The 24,208-nt window shown below is 30.8% G+C and overlaps 3 protein-coding genes and 1 long non-coding RNA gene across 4 annotated transcripts; all 4 read right to left on the bottom strand.

The window, feature by feature from the left end:
• Window positions 1-3,107: 3,107 nt before the first annotated feature.
• LOC117693085 (uncharacterized) lies at window positions 3,108-4,931 on the bottom strand. The gene is made up of 2 exons (XR_004604315.2): window positions 4,227-4,931; window positions 3,108-3,710 (listed from the first exon to the last, which is right to left on the bottom strand). It is a non-coding gene; the product is annotated as an uncharacterized lncRNA (long non-coding RNA).
• Window positions 4,932-6,873: 1,942 nt separating this feature from the next.
• On the bottom strand, window positions 6,874-9,097 carry LOC136270750 (uncharacterized). Its single transcript, XM_066069372.1, has 3 exons — window positions 9,052-9,097; window positions 7,147-7,958; window positions 6,874-7,005 (listed from the first exon to the last, which is right to left on the bottom strand). Exons 2-3 carry the CDS (start codon window positions 7,949-7,951, stop codon window positions 6,989-6,991), a joined length of 822 nt encoding a protein of 273 aa, XP_065925444.1. The 5' UTR covers window positions 7,952-7,958; window positions 9,052-9,097; the 3' UTR covers window positions 6,874-6,988.
• Window positions 9,098-13,293: 4,196 nt separating this feature from the next.
• LOC105338642 (uncharacterized PE-PGRS family protein PE_PGRS46) lies at window positions 13,294-16,795 on the bottom strand. The gene is made up of 4 exons (XM_066069406.1): window positions 16,718-16,795; window positions 15,187-15,228; window positions 13,582-14,368; window positions 13,294-13,439 (listed from the first exon to the last, which is right to left on the bottom strand). The coding sequence occupies exons 3-4, from the start codon at window positions 14,354-14,356 to the stop codon at window positions 13,423-13,425; spliced, it is 792 nt and encodes a 263-aa protein (XP_065925478.1). The 5' UTR covers window positions 14,357-14,368; window positions 15,187-15,228; window positions 16,718-16,795; the 3' UTR covers window positions 13,294-13,422.
• Window positions 16,796-18,026: 1,231 nt separating this feature from the next.
• Window positions 18,027-23,532, bottom strand: LOC105338643 (heat shock 70 kDa protein 13). Its single transcript, XM_011443847.4, has 7 exons — window positions 23,473-23,532; window positions 23,116-23,205; window positions 22,707-22,812; window positions 22,297-22,441; window positions 21,851-22,070; window positions 21,403-21,573; window positions 18,027-20,996 (listed from the first exon to the last, which is right to left on the bottom strand). Exons 1-7 carry the CDS (start codon window positions 23,495-23,497, stop codon window positions 20,455-20,457), a joined length of 1,299 nt encoding a protein of 432 aa, XP_011442149.3. The 5' UTR covers window positions 23,498-23,532; the 3' UTR covers window positions 18,027-20,454.
• Between the last annotated feature and the right edge of the window lie 676 nt (window positions 23,533-24,208).

Below are 24,208 nucleotides of genomic sequence, written 5' to 3'. Positions count from 1 at the left end.
AATTCTATTTCCAAAACATAGCAAAATTTATTTGTGGCTTTCCGTCTGTACCTCAAAATTCTTTTCGAAAAAGCCCGAGAAGTCTTTTTTGTATTCATTTTGTTTTTGTTTTTTTCAAATCTTAAATTCCAATTGTTCCAAAGCTATTAAAGATTATGTAGTAATGTTTTACATCCGTATTTCTATCCGTCTATTATTCTGTTGCTTGTTAGTCCAGCACGTTAGTTTCTTTATAAATAAAAGTACATCTAATTATGTAATGTTCGAAAGTCGTGATATCTGTCATGGGAGGGGTCAATATTTCACGGCTATATTATTTGAACTCCCTTTGCAATAACATATGAAAATCAGAAGGGGTTCAAAATATCGCGGCCGTAATGTTTTAGCAACCATGGCTAAATAGCAATCTCTTGAAAATAATTTCTTTATACACATAAAATATTGAAAAAGAAATATTCTGATAGTTTGGTCTTTAATGCAAATTTAAGGATTTTACCTGGACATACAATGTCATACAAATTATATCACAAAATTCCTTTAGTTAATAAGGTACGCAGATTTCTTTATCGAAAGTTGTTCTGTTACTTTGGAGGCATTAAATCCTACCTAAGTGACAAATCTCATTACCTGTACAGTTTTGATGTAAAATAATCATTGTTAACTCCAAAATGACATTAATTCATGGAAACCTCGTATCATTAAAAAATTAAATTGAAATGCCCTTGTTTAGTATTGTTTATTAAGGTAGTCCATCCATAACTACCATATTTCATTTCTAATAGATTGCAAGTTTGATCACTAAAATCTTATGGTGATTTTAAGGAGTTTATTAGATAATAAAGTATCACCTTTGAAATCTTTAAAAAACAATAATTTTGGTAAATTTATCATATGTTGAAGTTAACATTGAAGTCTGTGGAAAATAATGCATTTTTAAATATATTTCTTTAGTACAAGTAATTTTCTCACATTTCTCTTGGTAAATAGTTGCAAAAGCTTTCTCCGTCTTCGAATATGCTAAAATAATTAAGAGTAAAAATCAACAAGCATCAAGCATTCCATGGAAAGTGGAAAAATTATTTTTTGAAAAGCTGCTTGTATATTATTGAATTTAATCTACTTCACACAAAATCCCTGATAAACAATGATTTTTGTCATACTATGGGACTGGTATCCAAGGAAATTTATTTCCTTAGTTACGGGTGCACAAATCTTTGAAAATAAAACAATGATTTTAGCTAAACATCTACGTAAATTATTCCTTTACATGATATTATATAGTATTTTGCTTTTTGTATTTATTATAAGATTGAGTTTTCCCATTTTTAGGAAAAAATAAAATTTTAAAATATTTCATTGTAATTGTTGCCATGACAACAGGAAGAGAACATGCATTTAGACGCTTATCAATTTTCAAAAATTGCACATCTTTATCACTTTATATGCAAAATCTACAACCACTGCTGGAAAAATGAATTATGTATTTCTGTTAGTGATCATCTGTACTATAAATATGCAAAATAAAATCCATAGGCAACTTTGAGGGGGAAAAGTTGTACAAGGTTTAAAAGTATATCAAATTTGCATTTTAAGCTTTTACAAAGGGGTAAAGGTAACAAAAAACCAAGTATTATTAAATTGAATAGATCATATTGTACCTTATTTTTAAAATTTTCCCTGGTTCAAGATGCACAATAAGTCAAATTTTCTATTTTATAAAGTTTTTTTTTTAAATGACATTTTAAAGATCAATCATTTTCATCTAAAATTAGAAAACATGGACACACGGACGTAAGGGCAAATATAAGGTAAAATACTTATTTCATTTATAAATGAGGTATTTTACTCCTCAATGTGGTTGAATCATAAATTTAGTGAAAATCTGCATACAAAACAATCATTTAAAATATTATGTACCAAGAAAAAACAAGGGAAGGAGGTCAGGTTTTACCCTCTGAGTTCATTTGATTTGACCTTTTTGTACTTAAAGTGCAATTCTCAACATAATGAAAAATGACTTAGATATTCTTGACAAAAAATGTGAACAATAACATCACATACCAATATTGTTTTTCATTATATAAGTACTATAATGATGGTCAGAATGAATATATAAAATAAATATATATATAATATATATTTTGTTTAAGTTGCATCTTTCCTGACCTTTTTGTACTTAAAATTAGCCAACTTTTGATAATAAGTGTGATTTGAAATAAAAGCTTTCTAAATGTTTAGATTTCTTATGATTTCAATGCAGTTTTCTGGATATTTTTGTTTTCCATTTCATAAATAAGATATCATATATAAAATATGGAAGTCCATCATAATTCATTTTTCAATATGTATATTTAAGAAAAAACATTGCTGCATGAAAAAGTATGTGCAGAGATGTTATTTAAAAAGTGAAGGTCAGAAAAAGAAATCAAGGAGGTAACTTATTCCTCAGAAGGCGAAATATCCAATTTAGATGTTCATCTTATAATCATATTATTTTATAGTTGAACACAGTCACCAATAGTTTCTTTCTTTCACTGATATCAGCCCGAATCATATTTGGATGTAACTATAACAAATAAATGACAATAATTATTTCAGTTAAATTGGTCATATCTGCCCCCTCCCAGCACCAATGCATGCAGGAATTTCACATAAGAAAAATTGTCTCAACAATATATGTATATATACTTACTTTGAGAATTGATCTACTAAGCCACTTTTAAAAAGTGTTCTGTCCATCTCCCTACTCGATTAGTAATTAAACTTTTTGTCATTAAGATGGGGAAATATTTTTTCTTCAAAATCTAATAATCAATTATTTTACATAAAATTGAATTGGTCTGCAAAAATTCAGAGAAATATTTTGACAGTCAGCTGATATAGATAGTACAGTAGCCTTAATATCAATATGTGAATTGTTGGTTTATATTCTTATGCATGAATTTATTTCCTATTTAGTCTTGGTTTTGTCAATGTCATCAGGTCAGTTCAAATAGCTTGACATAAACCTGTATTACTGCTTTTACTGCAGAACTTGCTGAATGCTCTATCTAACATGGATTTTATTCTTTATTTAACAGTGTAAAGTAAACACAAATAAAACAATCTTATGAATATCAACTTTAATTTTTACCATCATTAATTGTAATAATTTTCACTGAAAATAATTCAACAACTCAAATGATCAAGTGGTAATAAATCATTATGCATCAGCATTGACATATGAACACATCTTATTTTCAAAAATAGATCTAGACAGAGTATAAGTCAGGCACACATTTGCTTTGAAATAGTTCAGAAAATACTTGTTTGTACCATTGTATTTAACCCAAATATCCCTATATATGATTATATATAATTTTGAATTCTATTTGATAAGATTTTCAGTTTTAGTTGAAAGCCAGCTCTTCTTTTCTGTGGAACAAAGTGGTTAACATAGCTGTTTATCTTCAAGGATGAAAGAAATTCTGCTAAAGAAAAATCATCCCTTGTCAACTATAGTATTTGTTGGTCTGGGTTTTTTTTTCAATTGCACTTTCACCCTCTTCTTTTGCAAAATTTAAATATTTCAAGCATTGTCTCTGTCATCTGTCTGGTATGAATATTTTAATTTTTGTGTAGACATGGTAGATTTTAGTGTCCATCCTCATTTAAGTTGATTCATTTGGCTTGCATGTGACACATTTTCTGTTTACAACTCACTAAGTTATCTGTAATAAAACAAAGAACCCGTTATAACTAATACACCTTTCCATCCCCTATTTAATTAAACTGTCTTGAAAACTCATACAGTAAAATATTTTACTGTTATAAGTCATTTAATATATGTGTAAAATCTTGATTTTTTCTAGCAATATGGTACAAATAGTTGATTTTATGTGAATACAACATTAATTACCAACATATAGAATAATAAGAAGACTGATCAATTATTCACACAAGATACATTTAAACATGGATTTGTATACATGTAGCTACCATATAGTCTATACATGTATGTTAATACATTTTTCATTAAAAGTTTATTGTCCTTGATGCACAAACACTATGTACAATAAGCAATCACGTATACATTTTCTTTGTCATGTTTAAACTTTTATTTATAATGTTGTGTGCATTGACATGTTAATCCGAATTTTCACGAAGATCTACAGCATCCACTATTTCTCCTGTTAAAGAAATGTTTGCTAGTAGAAAATAAGAAACCAGTAAAAGTTGTTACTTACCATGATAATGAACTAAATAAACACTTCTATAATCCAGAAACTAAAATCCATAGTCGTCTCACTTCAGCTCCGTAGAAATATTGGATGTAAACAATGTAAACAAAATACCGTTTTTACCTCCTTTCGTAAGAGAGTCATATCAAAGGGAGGTAATCAGATTAAAACTTGCACGTTTCCAGGTGTATAAAATCAGTATTTATTTATAAACGGGTGACTTGCCTAAAGATTTTTTAATTGATTCTTCTAGAACAAATGTCATAATATAAATATGTAGTGTTAGTTAACCTTGACATGGTTGTAGGATTTTATAAAAGTGCACTGAATTGACTGGTGTTTGCATGCAAAATTAACAAGATAAAACGGGTATAAATATCAAAGGATGAAGTAAATGTAAATTCTTAATGATGTTTAAATTACAGCAAAGTGTTTTGTAGTATAAAAAATTATTGATAGAGTTTTAAGATGATTTAACATAAAATTGTATTTGTATATACAAAAATTTTCATGTTAAAATGAAGTACAAATCAGTCAGTCTAAAAGCACGTGGTTTCCATAGTAACAGCACGAATAAAAAAAAATTACCCAAATATTTTTAATACAATCTTCATTCTGATTATCTTTATATGTGTTTTTATCATTATTGTTTTTATGTCACTTTCCATATTTTTAACAAAATGCTCGATGCTTGCTGATTTTTACTCTTAATAGTTTACCATACATACTTTCAGAAAATGATTTTTTTAAAGTTTTCATAAAGGGCAGACAACTCTTTAAAAAAGTTTTAAGTGCAAAAAGTTCATTTAATTGACTACATACATACACTCAAGTTTGGTTTATGTCAGCCTTATAATAGCCTCAAAATATGTATTTGATGTATTAAAGATCAATCAAAATTGTAAAATTCACCTTAGTTATGGATGGACTACCTTAAAGACTTGTCTCAACATTTACACGGTTCACATTTTTATATGCTTTTTGTTCGTTTTTTTATAATTGCTTCGGAAAGATAAAAATTAAGAAAAAACCCTTTCACAATAAATACTTATTTTATAATGTTCAAACTTACAAATGCCGTGTATGATAATCCTCTTTAATCAGAAAAAAAAGTAAAAAAAAATATCAGTGATCAGTGAATATTTTATCAATCAATTATTATAAGTTGATTTTGCATACATTTACCTTTAAAAAACGCAGTTTTCTCCTTTGTTATTCAATCAACCTTTTCTTTTCATTACAGCTTCATCGGTTATTTCTCAAATATTGGTTTCAAAAAAATCATTGAACTCAAATGTAGTGGAAGGTGCAAATATAAAGTGTATAAATTCGACGTACAATTATTACACTTTTCAAAACTGTGAAAGAATTTACTATGTGGCTTTTCGTTAACCAAGTATAGCGTTTAAACAAGGCATAGTACCTTGTCTTTGTTTTGTTTGCTTGTTGGTTTTGTTTTGGGTTTTTTGGGGTTTTATACATGTATATAGATGTCCTTGCTTTGAGAAATTAAAAAATAATGATTCCATCATAATGTTAAATGTTCTGTTGTGTATCGCCGTTTTGTTTGTGTGTTTTTTTTTTGGAGGGGGGAGGGGATTGTTACAGTATAAAATTACTTGCTCTTGCATTACAAAAAAAGAATATGAACTTGTATTTCAAACTGCAGTTATTTCTTTTTAGATAAATGTATATTGAAAGATTTAACCTCCTTGTTTGATTTAACTTGATAATATATGCAAATAAAGGGTAGTGCAATATTTTACGAACTAATATCTCTATTTTTACAGTTTAAAGGTTCCAATTGCATACAGATTTATGTGTAGATGATAAATGTTTTGTGGGAAGTTGAAGAGGCATGATCAAACTAATTTAAAAATGTACCAAATCATAATTTATTATTCAATTTCTAGACATAAATCATATGAAACAAATTGCAAACTTTTTAATCTTTTTTAAGATATCTTATATTGATAAAATGTCGTGTCTAAGTTCAGATAACTGGCGTGAATGCAGAAAAAAATACACTGAACAACTGAACATCTCTGAATAGTACATCAACCTTTGGAATTTTGACATCATATTTAATTCTAAAATACAGTTAAGTACTTAAGTGATTCAGCGCTCGTATTATACAGCTTTTTGTATTATTGCACGAAAAAAAGGTAGATTTTAAACATTATTATCATTATTATTAAAGGAAATGCGGAAAAAAATTAGGTTTCAAGTTACGTGTATGCTGATGATTTAAAAAGATTTCAAATACTTAGTAAAACAACCAATTTTTCACTGTTTTCAACTCTTCAAAACGTTTTATTATTTGCAATGATTTCAAAGTAAGGATAACCTTGTAAGGCACTAGTAATAGCAGGCACTCAATAATAACAGTTTACAAAAGGGTGAACTTCACGTAGTTTGTAGTTAGACACCTTGAGAAATACTTATACTTCAGGGTGAAATCTTACCACAGAAACAAGTTATTGTGGGTGAGATATTTTTACACACATGAAAAGTAGTTCATTGACCTATTTATTTGAAAGTGAATCATAGCACTGTTGGTATCATTTTTATTAAAAGGAACAATATTTATCTGCCCGGAGTAAGCGTAGAACATTTTTCGTGCTAATAGAAAAAAGCGCTTGTTTAAGTTGCAATGAAATGAACATTTATTCAATAATAAATATAAAAAAAACATCATCATGAAACATAATGTTCTGCATATGTTGTTATCCTGTTAGACAGAAACCAATTCCATTTACATTCATTCTTTAATACACTTTCTTCTCTGAAATGAAACGAAAAAAAAATATTATGAATAGGTTTAAAGATATAAAAATTCAAGAATATAAAAGTAAATAAGAATAAACAATGAACTGTGTCAAAAATAGAAGCATTATAATATTTTTATAGAAGCGTTCCTACTTACTGTAACCACCGGTAGGATATCCTAAACCTCCGCCGATAAGACCTCCATTGAGTCCACCCAATCCACCAAATCCTCCATTGAGTCCACCTAATCCTCCATTTAATCCACCCAATCCTCCGGTTAATCCACCTAATCCCCCGGTTAATCCACCCAATCCTCCGAACCCTCCATTAAGTCCGCCTAATCCTCCATTGAGTCCACCTAATCCTCCACTGAGTCCACCTAATCCTCCATTTAATCCACCCAATCCTCCGGTTAATCCACCCAATCCTCCGAACCCTCCATTCAGTCCATCTAATCCACCAAGGTTAGACCCCAATCCTCCCAAACTTCCTAATCCACCCAAACCTCCAAATCCAGTATTGTAGGTAGGGTAGGGAGAGTATCCAGTGTTTCCTAATCCACCATAAGACGGATATCCGATACTGTTTCCAAGACCATAGCTTGGAGTATAACCGGTCACTCCACCTAGTCCTCCAAGTGAGCCAAGCCCATTTAGTCCAAAACCGCCACTTCCTAAACCACCTAAGGAACCGAGTCCACTGCCAAGTCCAAAACCGCCGAGGGAACCGAGTCCAGTGCCTAAACCTCCGAATGAGCCAAGACCGCTGCTCAGACCACTGTTAAGTCCCAAACCTCCAATGGAACCAAGGCCGTTGCCAATTCCTAAACCACCACCCAAGGAACCGAGTCCACTGTAGAGAGGATAGCCAGAACCATATCCAAGTTGGGAAGAATATCCATAGCTAGGATACGTTGCTGTGGCAAGGCCACAGGTGATTCCAAGAATTATTAGTCCCAACATTGTTTAACTAAAACGTCAAAAAATTAATTTGATTCAGAAAAACTTTGTAATATTTTAAAAATACTTAACCTAATGATAGCAAGATTTTAAAATCAATGGTTTCTTAAAGAGACAGCACGGCGCATCTTATCAAAAATCCGACTTGAAAAAGTTTTCCGATCAAGTTCGGTATTTTTGTGCTACTCATGAATGTATAAACTTTCAAAAATTACAAAGTTCTCCATGAAATAAATCTAATTATTTCATTAAAATTACATTGCAAAGTGTTAGGGGTCAGCCTTCTTTACTATTACGCATGCATATTTACTGTAAACAAAACACATGCAGGGCTCGCAAAGATTCTCCTGTACATGTTTGTTGATAAAAACATGTCTCTTCTACTTCTCCCAGGTAATTATTTTTTAAAGTTTTTTAAATAACCACAATTATTATTTTGTAAGCATGTATTTTGCGTGCTTATCATAGGAGTTGACTGCAACCTAAATTCTTTTTTGTAAGTCAGGTCCCTTGAGAGGTATTTGACACATTTATGTCTGTTCATTTTAAAATGAACCGAAATTGGTAAACCATTAATAGATTATCGAGAAAGTGATGATGTGTTCTGTTTAGAGAGTCCTTTTTACCTTGATGATCGAAGTCGGGCACGTGTCAATTACTGTCAATCAAATTCCACGTGGTACAAATAAACGATATAGAATTATTCCGGTTTGTACGACTCTTAAATTTCTGGAAGCTAATAATTACATTAATTAGGTACTTAAAAGAGATTTTTATCTATTTCAACTGTTACAATCAACGTTATTTCTTATTTCCTAACGAAACAATGGGTAAATCTGAAGTTATCACACGTGTTTTCAGCTGTACAGTCTCTTTAAGAAAACTTTAAAGAAACATGAACTAAATTAGATTTAAATCTATTTAATCAAAGAGTATACCTTGTATACAAAACATAAAGACCGGTTTTGTCGCGCAGAGTTTTTAATAAAATATTCCTTCCTAATTGAGAATTCGGCAATTCATTTTTTGTGATTTCTTTACCGAAATGCACTTGAAGTAAAAAAAAACCATACAGTTATATCAAACAATCCTTTCTATCTTACCTTTGGTTATGGTGCTTCGTTGAGTGGGTGAACCGATTTCTGTGGCGAAAATTTACTTGGTCCCTTATTTATACTAAAGCGCTGTGTTTCTGTGGTATTTTGACAATTATTGATGACTGAAAACAGTCCCAGTTTTTATGTTTATGACTCAAAAACATGTGTTTTCTATTTAATTTCTCTTGTCTATCAATTAATAAAATGATAATTCATAGACATTTTTTAAACAATGCAACTTGATTGTAATCCTATTCAATTACAATTTGCAAAGTCATAAACTGAAATAACCAAACGGGGAGTTTTCATTTTAATGGTAAAAAATCAGAAACCGATAGCTGACCACACTAAAAACATATTGCTAATTTTATACAAATACCACTGCATTAACTATTGGATTCAATCAAGAATGTAGAATAGAAGTAAAGTCAAAACATAAGATGACAGGTTATCATTAACTATGTTGGGATTATTATCAACCTTAATAGTTAGCATTTACAGTATAAAGCACCATCCAAAGGTACAAGTTCCGTTTCTAGCTGTAAGTTTCTAGACATATATTAAAATGTATTTACACAATGTAATAAATTTATGTTTTTACACTTACTGTCAATGCATATGACGTAATAAAAATTATCGCGCATTGTTTAGAACCAGACAACGTTAATCAACTCTTCTTTGCCCTTACTCTGGCACAAAAGCACAGATCAGGAATAGAAAACCATTCCTCTGTCGCTGTAGAAACGGCGCGAAATCAGGTTACTGAACTCTTGCGTAGGAAGCATACGACTTCAAAAAATATTTAGATTGTTCGTACCATTTGATATATAACGTTTCCTTGAAAAACAATACTTCTAAAAACATTGCATCGAATTCATCGATTATTTTCAAGTACTATGAAAATGGCGGGGAGGGGGTCAAGAGTCGGCGGAATCTCGGATTATCTTTACCTTAGCTCTTGGAGGCAAATAATGTAAACTTTTGGTAATAAGAGACCTGCATGCTTTGAGAGTCATTCTTATCTATAGTATTTACAATTTCATTAATAATGCACAGAAAGTGAATACAGGGTATTTCTACAAGTATACAATGGCCAGGATATTAAAATAGAACAATAATTCAATATTGCCTAGTAAACATATACCAAATGGTTTTCAAGATGGAGTAAAATTGTTAATGGATGACACACAGCAATTACTTTTAGTCAAAATACATATTCAAAAATGGCTTTATTTATCAGACACCTCCGTCAATAAAAAGCTTGAATTCCGCCCCATGGCCTGGACAGTGAATTTTACAATTTAACATTATGTTATTAAAAACATAAAACCGAGTCATGACTTTACCCCCAACGACTGTGATAGTACAGTTTCTGAAGAAAATATTATTAAAGCAATACATTTTCACTATGTGGCCATATTGACCCCTCACTATGGCCTGAACCCCTGTCTCAAAGACCATGAATTTCACAATTTAGGTAGAAGACTTGGTGGACATCATAGCCATGCATTTAGTTTTTGTGATCGGCTGAGTGACTCAGGTGACCCAAAAAAGTATGGTTCTCTGTTATTATAAAAACGTCCCTTCTACATCCGTAACTTTTGGAATCAGTGCAAACTATCCAATCTTGCGAGAGAACCAGTATTTATCAAATCTTTTGTCTGAAATACCAGAGTTAATTGTTTTTTAAAGAACTTTGATAAAGAACTTTATCTTTAAACGTGCAAAAGATTAATATTCCAGCACAAAGAATTATTTCGATTACTGATGCATAGTTTGATGACGTCAATTCTATTTCCAAATTCATAGCAAAATTTATTTGTGGCTTTCCGTCTGTACCTCAAAATTCTTTTCGGAAAAGCCCGAGAAGTCTTTTTTGTATTCATTTTGATTTGTTTTTTTCATATCTTAAATTATAATTGTTCCAAAGCTATTAAAGATTATGTAGTAATGTTTTATATCCGTATTTCTATCCATCTATTATTTTGTTGCTTGTAAGTCCAGCACGTTAGTTTCTTTAAAATTAAAAGTACATCTAATTATGTAATGTTCGAAAGCCGTGATATTTGTCATGGGAGGGGTCAGTATTTCACGGTTATATTATTTGAACTCCTTTTGCAATAACATATGAAAATCAGAAGGGGTTCAAAATATCGCGGCCGTAATGTTTTAGCAACCATGGCTATAAAGCAATCTCTTGAAAATAATTTCTTTATACACATAAAATATTGAAAAGAAATATTCTGATAGTTTGGTCTTTAATGTAAATTTAAGGATTTTACCTGGACATACAATGTCATACAAATTATATCACAAAATTCCTTTAGTTAATAAGGTACGCAGATTTCTTTATCGAAAGTTGTTCCGTTACTTTGGAGGCATTAAATCCTACCTAAATGACAAATCTCATTACCTGTACAGTTTTGATGTAAAATAATCATTGTTAACTCCAAAATGACATTAATTCATGGAAACCTCGTATCATTAAAAAATTAAATTGAAATGCCCTTGTTTAGTATTGTTTATTAAAGACTTGTCTCAACATTTACACGGTTCACATTTTTATATGCTTTTTGTTCGTTTTTTTATAATTGCTTCGGAAAGATAAAAATTAAGAAAAAACCCTTTCACAATAAATACTTATTCTATAATGTTCAAACTTACAAATGCTGCGTATGATAATCCTCTTTAATCAGAAAAAAAGTAAAAAAAATATCAGTGATCAGTGAATATTTTATCAATCAATTATTATAAGTTGATTTTGCATACCTTATCTTTAAAAAACGCAGATTTCTCCTTTGTTATTCAATTAACCTTTTCTTTTCATTACAGCTTTATCGGTTATTCTTCAAATATTGGTTTCAAAAAAATCATTGAACTCAAATGCAGTGGAAGGTGCAAATATAAAGTGTATAAATTCGAAGTACAATTATTACACTTTTCAAAACTGTAAAAGAATTTACTATGTGGCTTTTCGTTAAAAAGTATAGCGTTTAAACAAGGCATAGTACCTTGTCTTTGTTTTGTTTGCTTGTTGGTTTTGTTTTGGGTTTTTTATTTGGTTTTATACATGTATATAGATGCCCTTGATTTGAGGAATTGAAAAATAATGATTCCATCATAATGTTAAGTGTTCTGTTGTGTATCGCCGTTTTGTTTGTGTGTTTTTTTTTGGGGGGGGATTGTTACAGTATAATATTACCTGCTCTTGCATTAAAAAAAGAATATGAACTTGTATTTTAAACTGCAGTTATTTCTTTTTAGATAAATGTATATTGACAGATTTAACACTCCTTGTTTGATTAAACTTGATGATATATGCAAATAAAGGGTAGTGCAATATTTTACGGACTAATATCTCTATTTTTACAGTTTAAAGGTTCTAATTGCATACAGATTTATGTGTAGATGATAAATGTTTTGTGGGAAGTTGAAGAGGCATGATCAAACTAATTTAAAAATGTACCAAATCATAATTTATTATTCAATTTCTAGACATAAATCATATGGAACAAATTGCAAACTTTTTAATCTTTTTTAAGATATCTTGTATTGATAAAATGTCGTGTCTAAGTTCAGATAACTGGCGTGAATGCAGAAAAAAATTACACTGAACAACTGAACATCTCTGAATAAGTACATCAACCTTTGGAATTTTGACATCATATTAAATTCTAAAATACGGTTATGTACTTAAGTGATTTAGCGCTCGTATTATACAGCTTTTTGTATTATTGCACGAAAAAGGTAGATTTTAAACATTATTATCATTATTATTAAAGGAAATGCGGAAAAAAAATAGGTTTCAAGTTACGTGTATGCTGATTTTTAAAAAGATTTCAAATACTTAGTAAAACAACCAATTTTTCACTGTTTTCAACTCTTCAAAACGTTTTATTATTTGCAATGATTTCAAAGTAAGGACAACCTTGTAAGGGTGTGCTATTTTCAAGGATTATTCACAGGCACTAGTAATAGCAGGCACTCAATAATAACAGTTTACAAAAGGGTGAACTTCACGTAGTTTGTAGTTAGACACCTTGAGAAATACTTATACTTCAGGGTGAAATCTTACCACAGAAACAAGTTATTGTGGGTGAGATATTTTTACACACATGAAAAGTAGTTCATTGACCTATTTATTTGAAAGTGAATCATAGCACTGTTGGTATCATTTTTATTAAAAGGAACAATATTTATCTGCCCGGAGTAAGCGTAGGACATTTTCGTGCTAATAGAAAAAAGCGCTTGTTTAAGTTGCAATGAAATGAACATTTATTCAAAAATAAATATAAGAAAAACATCATCATGAAACATAATGTTCTGCATATGTTGTTATCCTGTTAGACAGAAACCAATTCCATTTACATTCATTCTTTAATACACTTTCTTCTCTGAAATAAAACGAAAAAAATTTATTATAAATAGGTTTAAAGATAAAAAAAATTCAAGAATATAAAAGTAAATGCGAATAAACAATGAACTGTGTCAAAAATAGAAGCATTTTACTATTTTTATAGAAGCGTTCCTACTTACTGTAACCACCGGTAGGATATCCTAAACCTCCGCTGATATGACCTCCATTGAGTCCGCCCAATCCACCAAATCCTCCATTGAGTCCACCTAATCCTCCATTTAATCCACCCAATCCTCCGGTTAATCCACCTAATCCCCCAGTTAATCCACCTAATCCTCCGAACCCTCCATTAAGTCCACCTAATCCTCCATTGAGTCCACCTAATCCTCCACTGAGTCCACCTAATCCTCCATTTAATCCACCCAATCCTCCGGTTAATCCACCCAATCCTCCGGTTAATCCACCCAATCCTCCGAACCCTCCATTCAGTCCACCTAATCCACCAAGGTTAGACCCCAATCCTCCCAAACTTCCTAATCCACCCAAACCTCCAAATCCAGTATTGTAGGTAGGGTAGGGAGAGTATCCAGTGTTTCCTAATCCACCATAAGACGGATATCCGATACTGTTTCCAAGACCATAGCTTGGAGTATAACCGGTCACTCCACCTAGTCCTCCAAGTGAGCCAAGCCCATTTAGTCCAAAACCGCCACTTCCTAAACCACCGAGGGAACCGAGTCCAGTGCCTAAACCTCCCAAGGAGCCAAGGCCACTATTAAGTCCCAAACCTCCCAAGGAACCAAGCCCGCCAAGTCCTAAACCACCACCCAAGGAACCGAGTCCACCGTAGCGAGGATAGCCAGAGCCATATCCAAGTTGGTTTGAATATCCATAGCTAGGATAAGTTGCTGTGGCAAGACCACACGTGATTCCAAGAATTATGAGTCCCAACATTGTTAACTGGAACTAAAAACGTTAAAAAAGATTGGTGCAAAAGGACTTTGTATTATTTTTTAAGGTATTCAATGTATAACGACCATATTTTGTACCTAATAAATGAATGGTCCGATAATCATTTTGAAGGTCTTATCAAATAAAAATACTCCACGAAAGGTATTTTCAAAATATTAATTATGGTTCAACTAATTACACCTTGAATTTTGCATTAAAGTCTATGGGCAACGTGTTTTAATAAGATATTATAAAAAGTAACTTAAAATTGTAAAACCCTTTTGGTTAATACATGCATAAACTTTCTGTTTATTAAATTATGAAATAAAACTAATCATTTACCGCAGATATTTTGACAAAATTAAAAAAAAAAAGAAATTTCAGCATGGGGAGATAACTCTTTAAAATATTTTAAGGTGCAAAATGACTTGCTTCTTATATGTTGTCAGTCGTGTGAATTTGGTTCATTACACTTTCATTTTTATCTAGCAATACATATTTAACTGGTTTAAAAAAATCAAAATTGTTTAATGTCCCTTCATTATAAATTGAATATCTTAAAAAGCGGTTATATAACTAATATTTTAGCAAGATTTTCAAAAACTGTAAGTAAAACTTTAAAAGTACATAAACTGAATCAGATTCAAATTAATATCGTTAAAGAGTATACAGAGAATACAAATCACAAAAATAGCTTTTGCTGTCAAAGAGTATCTTTTGAAATAATCCCTTTTTATGGAAAAATTAAGCGTTTCATTTTTTGTGATTTATTTTAGCGAAATACCTCTGAAATCAAAGAGGATTGTGTTCTATCAAAAAAAATTCTATCTAACCTTTGGTTGCTGTGCTTCGCTTAGTTGGTGATCTTCTGGTTTCTGTAGCGAATAATGCACATTTTCTCTTATTTATACTGAAATGCGATGTTTCTGTGGTATTCGTACAATTGTTCATGACTGAAAACAGTCCCAGTTTTGTATGTTAATGATTCAAAAACATGTGTTTTGTTTTGAATTTCTCCTCAGTCTATCAATTAATTTCATTATGATTCGTAGATATTATACGCAGTTTTCAACAACGCAACTTGATTGAAAGAATTTCAAATTCATAAAATACAGGAAGTGTTTTATTTTGATTAATGAAAACTTTTATTTACTAGAATGCAATTACGAGCTAAAAAATGTAGCAAAAATATTAAATTGATATATATCTATCTTTAAAATAAAAGCAAATATTTTGTTCCTGATAATTATATATCAATTTCTGTTTCTGTTTCATACCTGTGTTCTAGTAGCTACGTATATATTATATAAGCATAACGTTTGATATCAAAAAAGAGTCTTCAATCTTATTATTTCTTTTCATTCACTGTCATTACATGTGACATATGAAACATCTATGAAATTAGAAACCATAACTTAGGTGCTAAGGTATATAATCAGTATTTTTTCTCATACCAAATAAAACTGTCTTTATCCTAACGTATCGTGTTATGATATGCCACCGCGGGACAGTTCTGAAAAAGATGTTCAGTTGCTTTCATATCTTTATCCAATATTACCTATAACAAAGCGTCATTTGGTGTACAATCTACCAAATCTTGCTATAAAGAAGTATTTTAAGAGGGTGATGAAAAAATATATTCGTTTTTTTTAACGAACAATGAACATTTTAGACCAATAACTATCTTTCTGGCTTTTATTTATTTTACATACTAGAATGGCACTGAAATCCATTTTTGAATGTAAAATTTTTGCATGCGATATTGATCATATTCAGGTTGCATTTTTTGGAAAATCAGAATCAAAACCTTTCTTTCGTCAATTTTCTTGTATTTTGTAAGTGACATATATTACCCACCCAAGTTGAAAGTGTTTAAATCAAGACCATTGGTTGAAATTGAAAACCATTGACCTCATTAAGGATTAGAGTGTTGTACTCTTGGAAAGAGAAACATGACAGCGACAAGGAAGACAGTAGTGATTTGTAAAGAGACACAAACATTATGAATCGCTCCCCTCTCAAAAATATGAATGAGTGTTGACATTCTTATCAATCATTATTTTTAAAGGATGCTAGAAGAGCAATGTCATACCTTGTTACTGAAACTTTGTGGCATTTGTTTGAAAGTTTATTTGATTGACAAGTAAACACTTATATGCGACCCAAAGAAGATACTTTTTAAAATTAAATATTGTTAACTTTAAAACTTATAATATAATTTCAATCTTATGTGACGTTATATGGTCGTGTTTCGTATACATTTAGCTTACAGTTTATAATGTACATTTAAGATCATCAATATCAAGAAAAGAAAAAGAACATAAAAGGATAAGATCGATGAAGTTGACACTCTGTGAAAAATACCTCTCAACCTTCCACTATAAAGTCTTCTCTTGGGGTCCCATTTCTTTCTTCTTCTTTTTTCTTTTTTTTTTCTTGGTTTAAGGAGAGAGATCTACTTCCTTTCAGTCTTTTTTGTTTGCTTTGGACGTATCCAAATTAAACAGGAGATGTATTTGCAAGAATGTTTAACAGCTTTTGATACATGAATAATTAATGTTGTATTTACGTTGTATTCAATACTATATATTATAATAACAATCACAAAGATGTTTTAATTGATTTATATTTATAGATCAGTTAATAATTAGCCAGATCATTAACTATTCTGAGAAAGTTGGCTGCCTTACTGAAATTAGGGTGGGGTTTTTTTTTACCGTTCTTCGGTACATATTTTTAAAAAAGTTATTTAACATAAAATTTAAATGAAATTTAATATTAAAAAGGCACTTTTAAAAATAGTTTTTCCATGATAACAACTACTTAGTCGGTGAATCAATAAAACTCAAATAAGTTTTTATGTGAAAGTAAAGTCGAGATCTGTCACAGATTAGTTCAATAAGGTTTTAATTTTTCAGGTCAAATATACAGATTTTCTATGTCATGTCAGTAGGTTTTGATAGGTCTAGTTCCTCTCTGGGTTTTTAGAATGACTGGTGCTGACAGTTATGATCTTACTAAACCACATTTTTATCTGATAGTTATTACATTGTCAAACATCCTTTGCTAACAAGTTATCCATTGTTTAACATATGTAAGTATCAATTACCATCAAGGTTATGACGTCAATACAACGTGGATACAAACATGAGAGAGAGAGAGAGAACATATGTACGTTTGTATATTACATATAACGTGGGTGATTTAGGCCTTTCCGGGGCTTAAAATGGACATAATAAAAATAGTTGACATACATAAAGGTAATGCTAGATTTTTGTTGTTGTCGCTGATTTTTTTTTATTTTTTTTTGGGGGGGGGGGGGGGTTGGGGGGATGGGGAAGGGGGTGGTGTTTAAGACTTAAAACCAATTCAAAATAAACAACAAGGTTCATGGGCCACAGCAGGTCTATGTTTTTTCTTTATACATGTATTAGTTTTATTACCAATTTTAGTCCTCATTTGTTACAGCAATCACAAGCCAAAGAACATGTGTGGCCATGCAGTGTTATATTTAACCAGAATGAATCAATTCGATCTCAACAAAGTACTTTTTTTATAATAAACATGTGCCATTGACTTTATATTGCTCTTCATCCTTCATTTGATGATAACACTTTGTAAGCCAAGACGACGTTATCCAAACAGTTTTGTGTATCAATTAAAGAAAATAACAATCATGTGCATCAAGAGGTTTTATTCAACAAAAATAAAACAACAATAAGGTAAAATTTATTTATAATAAATAAAACACTTAAGTCCATGTCAGTACTGTGTTTTTCTTCCTCAAAGAATCCAATCAATACATGTTTATGATTAACGGATGCAAAATTTATTCATAGTTCCAAACTATGTTTTAAACAACACATAAAAATAAATCTATATTTCTTCAAAGTTTTTATGTATCCTTCATGATAAAATTGCTATGTTATCTTGAAGGAGAGTTGACAATACATACGTTTTTGATTGTTTTGCACTTACTGGCAGTACATGGCGCCAGAGTAGGTGCAATTTATTTAATGCAATTAACTTTTTTTTGAAAATGATTATGCAATGAAAAACATTGAAAGTAATCTTGAACTAGCTCTATTTTTTGTCAGTATATAATGTTTCGTAGGTAAAAACATCATTGATAAAGTTATAAAACATTAAAATCCTGGTCCTGAAAGAAAACTTTTTAAATTTTCTGCATCAATATGCAAAAAATACAGGAAAATGTTACCTTTATGATATCATATTTCTATAATCAAATCAAATTGAAATCATAAATAATAAACTATACATTTGCACATGTACCTAGTAAAAACTAAGTTGTAGTGTTCATCCAAAGTAACTAATTTAGGCCCTTATTTAATTATATATAGTTTTTTGGTTATATTCCTTTTTTATATTCATTAAATTTTAATTTTTTGGAAATTAAATAATGATTGAGCAATATATGAAGTATGAAAATACTGTGACTGGTATAAAATATAAATTATTTATGGGCTTTGTTTCCCCACAGTTTATACCAGCAATCTGAATCTTAAATCAGACAAAAGATCTATAATCATAATATTGATATAAAAACAGTGATTTGAAGCTTGGTGTTTACTTTAAAATCTGATTTGTATTATAAGAAATTAAAAAAAATATAAGTTTATACTTCTGATCTCATGCTTGAACATACATATATTTTTTAAGAAAAAAAACCATAAAATCAAAACCGTTATTGTGAATGGAATGATAAAACTTTGAAAGTTATGATAAAACATGGTAGAAAACAAATGAATCTGTATCAACAAAGAAATACATGAAACATTAAACTGTTGATTAGGATGTACAGAACTTTAAAAGGTAAGTTGTAACAATGAAAACATAGAAATCACAAGCAATCATACCTATAGTGAAAACAAAGGAACAAATTGTTGTTGTCATGGTCTTAATCAGACAATACATCCCTGTGTTTAACACAAAAAATATAATCTTCAACCAAGATTTATAAATTAAATAAATAAGCATCTGATTTCAAGATAAACAAACACTTTTAAAGTATAATTATTTTATACATATGTATAAATGTTGTAAACAATATCTTCATAAAAAATCTACAATTTCAATTTGTTGGAGGCTCAGTATTGGGATAATGACAAAAGCATGAGCAAAATATTCTATAAAGAGAAGAATTATTTATAAAAATGAGATGTGTGATTAAAAATCAATATCATTAATAATGTAGATATCAGTTTGTATCAATAATGTTCATCAAAGAATCCTGCACCAAACCCAAATAATTTGAAAAATAAATGTACATAGAATATTTCTAACATTGTCTTATGAATGAATCATTTTATTAAATTCAACTGTTAAAATAGTTTACAAAAACTATGTAAACTGAAAGAATCTAGTGAGGATACAACACAATTGGTATGAAGTATACAAGACAGTGTTTCATTTACAACTGACATGTTGCTGAACCTGAGCCTACAATAACTCGAGACGATTTGACTAGATCAATATTTTTATCATGATGCCAAACTACCAGTATGTCAAAATGTATAAATGACTATGTACACACAAATCTTGATTCACGGTGTATACATGTATAGCAGATCGGGTAGAACAAATGCAAGACTTGCGCTACCTCAGGAGACCAGAAACCAATTAAAAAACCACCAATATACAGGCATAAAGCATTTAATTTTAATATAAATACATTACATTGCACAGAAGGTGTTTCATAAAACAAGATATTGTAAGCAGCAAAAAAGAGTTGTTTGAATTCACAACACTGCAAGTTATTAAATCAAAGTATGTTCATCTTTCTACCATTTTTTATATAGACTTGAGGAATATATATGATACTTTTTCTTTGTAACAGGTACTAAAAAATCAATTCGTTGCTTGTGTTTCTAGAAAAGGAAACTTACACAAGTTTAATTTCACCATCATAAAATCACCGTAATTGTATCAGTTTCCAACTGCAAAAATAGTTTTCTGTTCATTAGATAGTAAAAGTTTCTGATTTCACTGTTACATGATAAACAATGTAGAAAATCAAAGACGTTTTCATCAAAAATAGGATAATACTAAGGAGCACCTGTTATCTAACCTACTTTCTATAATCATTGGACTTGGATCTTGACTACTCTGTTCGGGAGCTCCACAGCACTGACTTTGAGGGGCCACATTCCCCCGATGATCCCCGCCTGTATGGACACGCCCATGGCTACAGCCAACTCAGGGTCAACGTGCGTGTTCAGCTCTTTCCCGAAAAACTCCCGAATCAAGTTCCTTATCATTGGAATTCTGGTTGATCCCCCAACTAGCACTATTTCATCTATATCCTCCTTCTCTAGATGAGTTGCCTCTAACACTGTCCTTATTGGGTCTAACACTTTCACAAACAAGTCTTTGTTTAATTCTTCAAATTTAGCTCTTGTGATGGTTTCTTTTATATGTGAATGTTTACCTAACGAGTGAAGGAAGAGTTTTAATGTAGAACTGTCATGGTGGGTCACATTGATTTTGACTTGTTCAACAGCTAATCGTAAGGCTTGCAAGTCTTCTTTGTCCGTAATTTGTAAGTTGAATTTGGTTTCTAGTAAATCTTTCACGTAGTTGTATAATCTAAGATTAAAGTCTTGACCACCAAGTCTATTGTTTCCTGAAAAGCAAACAGAACAAAAAAATACATATAAATAGTGTTAAAAAGAAAAAGAAAATCTAAACATATTTATAAAAAATTTTTATATACAATTGTTTATATACACAAAACTTATGAGTGTATCAGTATAAAAAAAACCAAGTGGTTGTAAAACTAGTACATGTAGAGAAATCTAGTCTATACATGATCATAAGCAATAATTTTTTTAAATAATAGGTTTCTCAAAGTACAATTGTTATTAATTAAAAAAAAAAATGAAAATGATCAGACTATCATTCATTGTATATTACATTTCATATAACCATGAACCAAATTTAATGGAATTCTGCTTATCATCCCACCTCTGTTCTACAATATTTTTCAGGTCAATGTGCTACACATTTTTAATCAGTTCAGTAATTCTCACCTGCCATCCCCTGAGTAAGGAACATTCCCCCCTGTACACGGAGTAGCGACACATCCAGCGTCCCTCCCCCAAGATCCACCACTAGTACCGTCTTCAGCTCGGGCTTGGTATGGAGACCATATGCCAAGGCCGCTGCTGTTGGCTCATTGATGACACGCCAGACCTCTAGTCCTACAGTACCATCATTACATTCAGATGAGATAATAAGATTACAAAATTTTTGCATGACTACAGACTTAATGAGATATATTTTGCTAAATAATGCAAATAAACTTTTTAAAGGAACATTTGATTGATAAAGTATTAAAACAACATGAAAGTACATATATACATTTTAACAAACATGGACTTTTGAATAATGTAAATATTCATTGGTTAACATGATACAATAACTTTGACATATTGAAAAAAAAATACTAGTACCGTAGTATCTTTTAAATATTCATACCAGCAATACTGCCTGCTTTTTTGGTGTAGTTTCTTTGCATTTCATCAAACTCTGCTGGCACAGACATGACACACTTAGTGACTGGAGCTGTAAGATTTCTCTCTGCCACATTCTTCAGGAACTTTACGATGACTGATCCAATCTCTTCAGGACTCATTCTCAACTCTGTCTTGTTGACATTAAATACATATCGCACCATTCCATACTCATCTGCCTCAAGCTAAAAACAAAGCAATCAAGACTTTAAAAATTATTTTTGTCATTGCTTTGGAGAAGAACAAGTTCAGAACAACATAAAACTCTAAGTGAATCTCTCTCTCTCTCTCTCTCTCTCTCTGTGTTTACCATTTAATAGGCTATAAAATTACTCTGTATACTTTTGAACAAACAAACTGACATCTTGCAGTGGATTCTTTTGCTTCCAGTATTGAATTATTGATACTTGCCTTGAATGGGTATCTCTTCTGAGCCTGTGTCAGTTCCTCTGCTGTGTACTTCTTGCCAATGAATCTCTTGGCATCATATATAGTGTTCTTGGGATTATGCTCAGACTGAGCAACAGCTTTGTATCCAACCAGAAAACCCTCCTCACTGAAATCACATGTAAATGTTTCGACTTTATCTTTAAAGTTCAAGACATGTATACAGCATACTTAATTGAACATGATCCATTACCTGTCAAAATTCTGTATATACAGTTTTCTATCATGGCTTATTTAACAACTATTAGCGGTGAACAATCTCCATAGTGTTGATCTTAGAGGGTACATATTGTATATGTCCATTAACATTTCACTACCTCTTGTACAGTACCTAACAGAATTAGAATTCAAGACATCATGATGTCATTTCTGACCTGACAGCTACTACACTGGGAATACACTGGTGTCCATCCTGTGCTTCTAGAATGTCAACAGCTCCACTCACTGCATGATAAACTCCAACACAAGAGAACGTAGTTCCTACAATCATTAGAAGATCCTGTTAAGTTCATACTTTCTTAATAACCTTAAGAAAATCCTGTTAAGTTGACTCCATTTAAATATCAGAAAGATTTTTGAATATTTTTAAATAAAGGTATATGACAAGCAATTTCTAATATGACGTGTGCATATTTTTTTTTATATAAATGTCAATTTGAAAGGTTGAATTATCATATGTATGTAAATTGCATTGAGAAACTGAAGTTGTTCATTTCTGCAATGCTTTTATCATGTTTATAATCATTTCAACAACAAGGTCAAGAAATATAACACTAATATAACCTAGATCAATGCCAACTATCTTGGGCTTGGGAGGGGGAAGATACTTCTGTGCAAAGTATCCCGCTAAGAGTACAGCCAGTATAGATGTCCCTGTGAAAAAAAGAGAGCAACTCGGTTGAGTTAAATTACCAATAAATGACTGTATATATTTTTCTTTTCGTAAAAAATATACTATTTATTATTGTAAGAAATATATATAACGTCAGGAGACCGTGGTTTACAGTAAAACTTTAAATTTTTAACATATGACAGCCTGTATGACAGAATTTGCGTTCAACTTGCATGTTCAACACGTGAATCGTGATTTCAGATCAAAAGATTTATAGACGAGTGAAAGATACAGATCAAAAAACTCACCTAGTATTATAAATGAACTACTCATAATAAATGGAAAGACTTTCTCTTTATTAATCCATGTTGTCTGAAACCCGGAAGTTTACGTGTTCTAAGAATGAGCTATAAAAGTTAGATTAAAAACTGTTCTGTTCCGGAATATTCATTGAACCGCTTTGGAGATAACAACGTGTAATTTGTCAGTTTCCAATGCGTGAGTATCCCATGATCTTATCTTCTTAAAAAAATATTTAGGTCGTTAGTTGCAAAAACGAAGGTAAACAATTAGAAAATGGTATCAACTTTCCTAGTATGTTAAGATTGCAATCACAATAAAGGATGCCATTAAGACACCATATATAAACATGATTTATTTAAGATGATATCAGTTTATGTATTGTATATACAGTCTACATGATATACAGGTATAGGTATATTCTACTAAAATGCCAATGATTTGGATTAAGTAAGCGGAATCAATAGTAAGCCTATTTATGGGGTATAATATCTATAGTAGATTAATATTATACGCTATAAATACGTTTGATTCCCATTACTTAATCAAAATAATTGCTTTCCAGTACAGTATAACGTTAACCACCTACTCTCAGACTGATACACGAAAGTGATAAGTGCGCACCAGTACACGTGTATGGTAGTTTGAATATCATTTTATTTAAAAGACTAATACTCCCTTTTAAGCGTTATCATTTCGATCTCTGTAAAAAGCGTAAGTAAGTATGACGCGCCAAATTCACAA

The sequence above is a fragment of the Magallana gigas genome, chromosome 8, assembly GCF_963853765.1.
Source record: "Magallana gigas chromosome 8, xbMagGiga1.1, whole genome shotgun sequence".
NCBI classification, from domain to species: Eukaryota; Metazoa; Mollusca; class Bivalvia; order Ostreida; family Ostreidae; genus Magallana; species Magallana gigas.
Note: the sequence above shows the minus strand (reverse complement) of the source record. Positions and strands in the feature narration are given on the sequence as shown.